At 41.1% G+C, this 10791-nt stretch overlaps 1 protein-coding gene across 1 annotated transcript in view; it reads left to right on the top strand.

Annotated features, from left to right (window-relative positions):
* Positions 1-4313: 4313 nt before the first annotated feature.
* The window catches only part of LOC139351799 (phospholipid-transporting ATPase ABCA1-like), a 132387-nt gene continuing 125909 nt past the window's right edge, over positions 4314-10791 (top strand). The window contains exons 1-4 of the mRNA XM_070993804.1: positions 4314-4379; positions 8195-8288; positions 8560-8701; positions 8828-8955. Of these exons, the coding sequence (XP_070849905.1) occupies positions 4314-4379; positions 8195-8288; positions 8560-8701; positions 8828-8955 (430 nt within the window). The remainder of the gene's footprint in view (positions 4380-8194; positions 8289-8559; positions 8702-8827; positions 8956-10791) is intronic.

Raw genomic sequence — 10791 nt, 5'->3', positions numbered from 1 at the left:
TTGATCTTTAACTCAATGACTCAGTCCATCTTCTACTCACTTGCCACTCTATGTCAAAAAGGAAAATTAGCACGTTCTATTTTATTTGTTTTACACACGGTCCCAATTTTTGGGGAAATGTGGAAGTAGTATTTACACCTGATGTCACAACATTAGATCATTTAAGATATCTAATGTTGTGCTTTGTGTAAGCAGACTGCCTATGTTGCCCTTTTCAAAGCATTGCTGCTGTGGAACAATGTGGATAGTGTAGACAAGGCTGAGATTGAAGATGAACTTCCTCCAAAACCAATTAGTGTATTCCAGAAGGACTCTGTGCTTCTGTTGCTGAGAATTTAGTGTGAGGGTCTGAAAGATAATCAAGATCCATCTTTGGGTCAATAAACTCGCCTCTGTATCAGCTTGGCAGAGCTGGCACAGGCAAGAGAGACACCCCAGGGAGAACAGGGTGCTGATAGTCAGTATAAGTGAGGTTTAAGCGACCACTGGCTGTAGATAGCACAGTGCACACTGTAAAAAGCCTCTGGATATTGTGGCCATGGACCTGAGCTTGGAGGTACCACTGGCTGAGACTGTGGCTTAAATGTGTGTAAAAGGTACAACTGAATCAGACAACAAAAGCAGAAGCTGTAGCGGCATGGCTATAGCTGTAGCAATGAATTTGGAATGAAAGCAATGTAGTGATGCATTGGTGCCAAATATGGAGTTACATCACCAGCTTTGGACTGGAGCAGCCAAGACTGGACAAATGTGCAGCATCCAGGGTGACTGGATTCTGAGATTCATATGCTCACAATGTAGCAAAAGGAAGCTGTGTATTGAGCTGCATTTTTGAAAATAAATGAGCGTTCAAGAACATACTGAGCAAATGAATTGGAAGAGAAGAAGTAGATTATTGAATGGCTTGGAAGTTTTCTGTGGGCGTTTAGTTTTTTAGCCCTGAAACTGGGTCACAGGTAGAATCCATTGTAATGGTGTTAAATTCAAGCTGCATTCCTCTGCGAAGGCGCAGGGTGATAGTTGTCCATATTTTAAGCATCTTGGTAAATCACAGATGCAATTGTTGATAAGTGGTGAAAATATATTATTCCTGTAGTCTTCAGATGAATCAAACATTATATTTTCACTATGTAGTTCAGTGTTGCTACCTCCACCCTTCATACTGAGCTCAGAGTGAACTGAGAGTGAACTGCTGTGCAAAAGCATCTCTGTTATACGCTACAATTTACAATAATTCAGAAGTTCTCTGAATGTAATGAACTAAACCAGCAAGATCAGGAGTGGTGCTGTTGATTAAATTGTGCACTAATTAAGTCACCACAATGATCATGCTAGTTTTTGAAAGACAAAAAAAGTGTTAAAAAAAAAAACCCCTACAAAAAACCAACTGCTCACTTGCAAACCAATCACCTGAATATGACATCCAAAGAGGAGAAGTGTCGAACATCATCAAATGTATAACAACCTCTGTCTGAATCTACCTTCTCACAGTGTACAGTATGAATCCCTGCGGCAGCAAGCTTGTGGGGGATCCCATAATAGAGATAGAGTTAGAAAGAGAAAAAAGATGGATTGAATGAAGCGGTACAGGGACCATTATACCCTTCAGAGGGCTACAGTGGCCCTGTTGTAACGGATGTCGCAGACATTCTCTGCCGTCCTCTGCTCTCATGGCGTATGACAAATATCTGTTTACTCTTTCGATCATCCCACGGGCTGAAATAATGCACTTTGCTGTCTCTAGTCTCCAAATGGCGGCCATGCATCAGCACTTATACTCTATAGTTTTACCTCTTTTATACCACTACATTCTCTCCTCTCTCCTTCCCATGGTTCCTTTCATGGGGCTTTCTTTGGAACTAATGATACGGTGAAAAGCTGATGCCAGTGCCTGATGGCCACAGTCTTGTAAAAAACGAGTCCAAAAAGTCGCAAAAAGAATTTATTTCAATTATTCTCTGCACTCTCGGTCACAGATGAAAATGATGATCTGGAAAACAGTCCTCACACTGTATGTTTTTTGTTCTCTGGAGAACTATGTTCATTGTGTTTTGCAACGCTGCGGATGCAATGCAAATCACAATCATACCCTCTCTTGTTACTTGTTATCTGTTCTTTAGATGTGGAATTGAAAAAGAGTCCTTGAGCTGGGCTTTTCCACAACACTCGCCCACACAAACGCACACATTCACACACCGTCTTTTACAGACACAACTCTCTCAGATACCAACTCACACACTCAGTTTTGACATATGGGTTGAGTATATTCCTGGAGATGTTGTTTACCCTTCATGCTTGACGTGATTTCAGAGTGGAGGTGGTACCGGGCTGTCCTTCTCCTGCACATTACATGTTTCAAAAGACAAGGCTTGAAAGCGGTGCAGTGAATCTAGCACACACTCAATTATACAAGCACTGATGGAGTGGAGTGGTCATGCGTGTGTTCGGCCTCTATGTTAAGGCCCAGGCCACTTTTCCCTTGTTCAGTTCCACAACCACCACGTCCTTCCAAATATATACAGAGGAAATCGTGAACTGAAAGCTAAAGCAAATAATGAGCAGCAGACTACAACAAAACCAACATGTGATTGTAGCACATTGATACAACAGCATTCTCCATTATATGTGAAAAAATATGCAGCGCATTTGATAGCTTAACAACAGCAGTCATAGCACGATTAGCATGATTGTATTGCCAACAAAACAAAATGTTAGTCAGAGGAGTCTGTGCTGAGCCAGTTAGCATTTCACCAATATTCTGGAACAGATTATTGAATGGCCGTGAGAGCTCTAAGTCTTTATCCTTTTAGAGCTCTTACTTGGCCATTCGGAAGTGAGGGAGCCTCAATTTTCCCATGACAGTAAATAAAACATCCATGAAGTAGCAGTAAATAATGTAAACACACAGAAGGAAGATGGAACCTGTACAGAAAGAGGAAATGGAGCGTTAAATGGTGGCACATTTGTCAGGACTACCCTTGGGCTAAAAAGCCCATCCCCATCCCCACCTGCCCCACCTGGTACACATCCTCTCATCTCAGAAGTCTCCACAGAGCATTAGTGGAAGTGCTTTGCAACCTGTTTTAAACACAGCTAGGTAAGGCACCTGCAATAGTAGCAATTAATAAGTCGATAATTGGGAAAAAAAGGCTAATTTTTTTGTTCTTAAATGCTCGAATGCATACGCTAAAATGTGTATTTTAGAAATGTGTCTGCTCAGTCTGTGGCTGCCAGTCCACAAAGTGCAACGATGAACAAAGGAAATCTCAAATATTAACATTTAATAACATATTTGAATGTATTACAACTGTATATTTAAGGTATGTCAAAGTGTGAATTTGCAGTGGATTAGACCCAACTACCCCCACTGTGTCAATTTAACAAAATGTAAGATGTTTTCTCTTCTCACTTTTTAGAAATACACTTACATGCTGTCAGCAGCAAATTAATTGTGTTTTGGTGAAATACATGGACAGATACATAGAAATGATCCTAACCATGGGTAAAAACATCAGAGGTGACAGCCTGACTTCACTCTAAAGCATTTTAACTGGCAAACTGAAATTGGTAAAACCCTCAATTGTATCATTAGACTTAAAAAGATCTAACATTCCCATATTAATGAATCAGACCTCACAGTCGGCCATTGAATGAACTGTAGTCAAAGGAGAGACTGTCAGTTGTGGAGTTTTAAAGGTCATACTTGATGTAGCAGTGTAAAAATGCCATGGCAGATCTATTTGTTTATCATCTGTGTAATCAGTGTTCAGTGGCTGGTAAAACCCTGCAATAAATATTTAACAGCAATCTTTGGTTCACATGAGAAGTGAGGCTGGTGCCCATGTAGGTTTTGTCTTTTAATTTGCTCTGTTCACCAAAAAAAAGACTGATTAATTGACAGAGAATTTGTAGCACAGCGGTGGTTAATGAGACAAGGAGCGCAGTTTACATTGCCTCATCCTCCTTTAAGAGGAAAAGGAAAGAGATTTTGCTTTTGACCTAATAGCTTTATATGCAGCACATTAAGTAAAATAACCGCATGGTCTTTAATAAGGATTCTTCCGCTGTAGATCCACGTGCTGAGGCATGGCCCCATCCTGAGATTTGCTGAGTTTAGGTGATAATAATTCTTAGAACAGGTGCTGCACCATAAGCCCCGAGGCCTGGGGAAGTGAATGATTAGTGGCACTCCCCCAAGATGCATTGCTCCTCTGTATTAAAACCAAACTCTACCTTTTATTCCCTCCAGGGTTTATTAAGTGGGCCAGTTGCCATAGCGACGCTTTGGCAGGATATTGCCAGGATAAGCCGTAATGGGTCTCCTGACGCAGTTCACTCTGCTCCTGTGGAAGAACTTCACTCTCCGGAAGAAACAGAAGGTACACTTGCGCTTGCCAACCCCCTTTGCAAATCAATGTATATCTGCTAAAATTGGTCAGCGATGGAGGGAAAATGAGAATATGGTCCCAGGGTTGTGTCATCAAGGGCAGCTAAGTTATTCATGGGAGGGAAAGGTAATGGGTGGGCTTTTCTACGAAAATTGTCTCCTATAGAAGTAAGCCGCCTTTAACAATCTTACCTTAATGCCAACCAATTTTAAGTGTCACCTTCAATTTTTGGAGATCTATCTCTTGTGCACGTTATGTCACATTGCCTGTGTTTTAGATCTAACAAAGCCAGTCTTTGGCCTAATGGAATGGGACAGGGAGTGACGAATGTTAAATGCTCTGTTTGAAGGGCAAATACTCTTTCTGGCTCTTCTTGCAAACTTGCTGTCACAGCCTGTCCTCAGCAATGTTATCCAAAAGTCTGGTATCGTTGTAGTTTACAAAATGTCAGCAGACAATTCGAGGTTATTAATTTTTACTGTTCAACAGAAAGATCAAATGCACTGACCAACATTTCATTTCTTTTTTCTTACAATGCACTGAAACTGTCCCCCCTTTCACTTCAGCTGAAATTTTAACTGCCTTCCATTTTTCACACTTCTCTGACAGTTGAACTGCTTTCTGTGCTTATGCTTCAAATGTCAGTTCACCTACTTTAAGTGCTTGTATACAAAATGACAATTCAGCTACCTAAAGGGATTCAAATGAAAAATTCAAAACCTTCATCTTTCAGTCGCTTTCAGCTCTTACTAAGCTTGGGCGTTATTGCCAAAATCTTCTGTTGTCTGTCTATGGAATTTCATTGGACCACGGTCACCATTTACATCATGATAGTGTAATTGTTTGGTAAATTTAGTTAAGAAACTGTTTAAAATAAAACTGTACAGATGACAAACGAGCTTCTTTCAAGATGGAAGCTTTCAGGTTCCAAATGAGGACAACAGAGATGCAACATAGGTGAACTATCGCCTCCTTCTCATGTAACATTTCTGACACAGTTAATATTTTAAGATATGATAATGAATGATAAGATGCACCTGTGACCAGTGTAAGCCTGCACATTCAAAGTTTTTAAGCTAGTTTTGCCTATTCTAGTTCAGAATGGGGTTTCATCTCTTATGTGGCACTCCTTTGTGTAGACCAGACTAGAAGATTCACAAGACAGTTTAGTTCAACTTCATCCAAATACTTACGAATGTGAACACAAATTCAAACTTGTGCAGACCTCCTTTAATTAGAAATCTTTTCTAATCTAGCCCTACTGATGAAAGCCTCATGGGCATTGTGCCCGGGCCAATTTGGTGAACTTTGGTCATTCCTTTCTCGTTCTCCAAACAGATAGTAGTCAACGTGATCAGCTAAGGACATATGACTATTATTGCCTCTGATCTCACCCACAGTGGCCACGAGGTCACGTGCTGCAGGAAGATAACAGTTACACAATTGCATCTCAAGGGTCAGAGCGAGTTGTCATGGAATCTGATTAGCCCTATGCGTCATTTTTGAGGCAGATACAGCCGTCACAAAGAGCTGCAGTGTGCTCTTTGATTTATACTCTTGCAGTAATGATAGGACTCACATCCACCCACTTGTTTTGTTAGGGGTTCAAGCACAGCAGTCTATCTGTTGCCAGAGTAGAACAAAAGACATCTTCACACAAAAAAAATCAGCTTTCATCAAAGTTCATACATCCTTGGAATAACTCAAGGCAAAGTCATTTGTAATTTCACAACTTTGTATCTGGGAAACATTCCTCTTGTTAATTTTCTCAGCCAGCATAAAGAACCGGGTAGTATCTTTTGTATCAGGAGGAAATATGTGCCTACTTTTTCCCTGAAATAAGGGGACAGTGGTGGTTTTGTGCATGGAATGTGGGATATTTGGCCAATGTCAACATGAAATATTGTTATTAGACAAAACCAGTGGGAGTTAGCAAGGACAATGGTGCTTCTGGAGGGCTTGTGGAGGTTAATGACCAATTATATGAATGCCTCACCAAGCATTTTAAGATTTTATAACGGGCATGAAACTGATTTTATGGTCCAGTATTTCACATAATTTCATAGGAGGAGATTATCTATTCACAAAGACGCTGGTGTCCGATGGCAAATGCCTGGGGAGCCAGACATTGAGAAAGTCCCCATGATCTCTGTGTTCCCTCTCCATGCCTTTTCTTTGGAATACATTATGATAATTCACCCTCTCAGCAGAACTACATCCTCTCTGACACAGAGGCTGGAGGGAATTAAAGGACAGAATTAGAAATTCTATCTAGTTTCTTTGAAATATATCTACAATTTTCTTATCTGTAATTCATTGACAAAAATTATACAACTGGAAATTCACTCTATGTCTGTATGTATATACCACAGTGAAATAAATACAATGTGTTCAACCTCCACTGCTCATCCCTATTCTTCTGCAGAAACCTTACTTAAATTCAGAAGGTTCCCATGGTGCTGTAGCATAACAAGCAATATGTATTATTGTATTTCCTCACCTCACCTCTCCCTGCCCTCCGCTTTAATTATGAAGACAACAGCCACAGTATAGATGTCTCCTCTTATTATTCGTGCTAATGTGCGTCATCAGATACTGTGTCGGAACACGTTACCAAAGCAGGTGCAGGGAATTGGCTGACTGGAGCTTTCCAGCCGGTTTCTCTAAGCAGGTCACTCCGCCAGAGATGTCAGGAGGCATGAGTGTGCAGACCGACCAGGGCAGCTGAGGTTAGAGGAGAGGGCTCGGTGGGTGAGGGTGGGCCTTGGGGGTTGGGGTTGTTGAGCGATGGTGTGCCAAGGGATGTGTAAAAGCCTGGTTGGCAGAGGGTGTGGGGTTGAAGAGTCAATGCTGCAGCATTGTAATACCTCATTGGAAGTCATCCACTGGCGGATATGACTCCCTGCAGAAAATGCTTCACCGTGGGGATGAAATACCTTTATGATGTCAAATCCAGTGTTACTTCACCATCACCTTTCATAGGTGCACGTTACCTTTAGTTATTTCGAAAGAAACTGCACTGTTTCTGTGTTGAACAGTAACAGCAATGGTAAAAATAAGCATGTCTGTGTGTTTTGGAAATGTGGAACCTTGAACCTGTAATGCCTCAAGGTGGTTCAAATGTATATGTAAACCTCCAAACTCTAGGTTCTTGATATTTTGTCTCTAAAGTACCTCTAAAGGCAAACAGAGAAGAAAAAATATGAGAGACTAGTAAAGCCTTGAGGTCATCCATTTGTGCTTTCTTGGTTTTTCTCTTCACCCATTCCCTGAGGTTGAAATAAAAGCCAGGCATGTCACATGGGCCGTTACATGCCGGCAGGTATTGAAGTTGTTGTATTAAAGCGAGGAAGTGGTTCCTGCTCTTCATCCAGAAGAGGATTAAATGTGGCGAGGAGATGATAAGGTGTGTGTGATAGCTTTGGCTTGGGGAGAGAAAGCAAGCAAGCAAGCAAGCAAGAGGTTTCTCTCTCAATCCTGTAAGTGCTTCAAGTAAATGCAAGACCAACTGCAAAACGTGGACTGTGACATCTACAGCTACATTGTAAACACACACACGGATACACGCACCCTCATGAGTGTGTGTGTATCCATGGATCAATCATTAACGGTATCTTTTACAGTTTATTTAATAGTCCACACGTCTTCACATCCTCCTCATATCTTTTGAGTAATTTGTTTTGACTTTAGGAGGGATGCCACATGTTAAACTAATGAGAAAACAATGCAAATGATGTGAGCTAGAATGTGTTCCAGAGATGTATTTCATAAACAGATGATGAAACAAGGCTGCTTTATCCTCGTAGGTGCGGCTGATCGTAGAACTGATATGGCCTCTGTTTCTCTTCTTCATACTGGTGGGAGTTCGCACCACCACTCAGCCATTTCACAAAGGCCAGTGTAAGTACAAGCCCAATTGTAAACTTTGTTTAAACCAGCAGAACAACTGAGGTTTTAATGTGTGTTCTGTGATAACACATAACTCAGAGCTAACGTTGACATGAAAATATTGAGGAAAATCTAACCTTGCAAGAACGTGAAAAATACTAACTGTTCGTAGTTAACTCTCTTAACTGTTGTGACGTCAATTGATCGATATATCCAGACAACAAGGTGTTAGTCGTGCAGCTATGTAGATGAATTCAGAAAGCATTCACCCTGATTCCTTTAGGCCACTACCCAAATAAAGCCATGCCATCGGCTGGCGTGCTGCCATGGCTTCAAGGTATGATCTGTAACATCAACAATCCCTGTTTCAACTATCCAACGCCGGGGGAGACGCCAGGCCAAGTCAACAACTTCAATGACTCCATGTATGTACTGGAATGTTTTCCTTTCTGTCTTCTAAGGCATTATACACTCGGATGAAACTGAATACGAGATGATTTGAGAATTTATATCTATGATTTTTTTTTTTTTTGTCTTTCCGGTAAAACTAGAATTGCTGGGATTTTGATCGAGCTGCAGAGCCTCCTGGTGAACAGATCTGTTCTCAGTAAGGCACAGTTGCTCGCAGATGACATCGATCAGTTGACTTCAGTCCTGTCACAGGCTAACCCTGGTAATGGTAAGAAGATTTGAATACCAAATTCCTGATGCATTGACTTAAAACAACAAAACTATTCATAAAAAGCCCTTGTTCTTGAACACGATCATAAAAATTGATGAGAAGCAACAATGTCAAAGTGTGGATCGATAGAAAAGTTTTATTACTACTGAGTAATGGTTCAAAAAATAATTGGTATCGAAAATACTGAGCCTCAGCAACAATCACTCTGCTATGTCTTTATTAAGTACTCTCCATCAAGGAAAGTATCCCCTTCATGTGGATGACAAGTTGGAGGATTTGTTATTCTCCTTTATCCCTCAAAAACAATGGTGCGATTATTTATGATGCAATTTGCCATGCAGACTGACAGATCATTTGTCTTGATAAGTTGCTGCTTAGCATTCGGCTCATTTAGTCTGATGATATTCAGATTTTCATACGGCACCTAATTTGCAAAAAGACGGGGGGGGGGGGGGCTTGCTTTTCAACAAACGGCTCCTGGGCCATTTGCATTTTGGGGTCGCTGGCTTGTAATATACAAGATTAAATCCATCAAACATCTAAGCCTGGGCATAATTAATGGCGTGCGCTGTCTTACAAGAGAGCACAAAAGGTCATCAACAAGAATGGAGAATGGACTATCAAAAGACTAGGATGGCAAAGGCGATTGTGTTGTCCCTTTTTTGGTTTTTACCAAGGGTTGATTAAAAGACTCAGGTGGTCTCTTCAATCAGAAAGGCAACAGTGTTCAAGAAGAGCCCAGAGCATGTTTGTCTTCCCCATAATCTTACCCCATGCATCCCTCTTGATGTTTTCCCAGTCAGCAGGGCCATAATGATATGTGTTTAGTAGCTATCAGGAGGCGTCTTATATACTGTAAATAGTGCATCACGCTGCATGATTAATCCCACACAATCCTGAACGTTTATTTTCACCAAACATTTATCTTAATTGAACCTTGAATATCTGAAAGTCACTTCCTCCCCTCATCCTGATAATTGACTGACTTGCATGTATTACACTAGCGAAAGGGCGAATCTAATTCAATTACTTAACCCCTTCATCATCTCAAGAGCAAATGTAGTCCCAGAAAGAAGAAAACACATGTTGCATACATTCAGTGTGTGCATGAGTGCGTGAATATAACAGGGCTCCAGACAGGAAAAAAATAGCATTCATGCCTCCTTGGGAGCCTTTTGGACAAATTGTAGGACGTTATAAAGCCAACTTGAAACAGATAGTTTGACATTGTCTCGCCAACATTGTAAGATTGATAACACACCACCATAGAAGACGGAGGATTCTCACAAGATAAGTTGTAAAGGACTCAGATCAATAGGACAACGTAATATGGATGATAATTGGTTACCAAATTCCACCCAAAATGGATAACTTTCCGGACAGAGCCTGTAAAGGATATTCTCCCTGTTGATCGTTGAGAGTTGCAAATTCTCTGAGGAATTACAGACTCGGTGTGATGAATCAGGTCTCTTTAATACATGCAGCATGGAGGGAAGACTCATGCAGAGTGTTCTCTGCAGATCTCCACAATGTCTTGACTTTTATACTGTCCGGCAACAGAAGGACAACTGGTTGTCACATGCACTTGGCGTTGGTAAATCTTTCCCCTAAAACAATGACCATGTGAGAGTCACACTTATCCTTTTTAGGGTTTCATACTATGCCATATATTCCTCAGGCACAATGAATTTCATCCTACATTGCCCCCTTCATCCTGTTTCCCTCATTGAATGCCCTTCTGTCCTCTCCCTCACGAAGGGAGGGCCACGAAACTTGTACAATTCACAGACTGATTCCTGAGATTACTAAGTCATCTAATTCCTACAGGCCACA

This window comes from Chaetodon trifascialis, chromosome 23 (assembly GCF_039877785.1).
Source record: "Chaetodon trifascialis isolate fChaTrf1 chromosome 23, fChaTrf1.hap1, whole genome shotgun sequence".
Classification (NCBI taxonomy): Eukaryota; Metazoa; Chordata; class Actinopteri; order Chaetodontiformes; family Chaetodontidae; genus Chaetodon; species Chaetodon trifascialis.
This window is presented reverse-complemented; position numbering and strand designations above follow the sequence as displayed.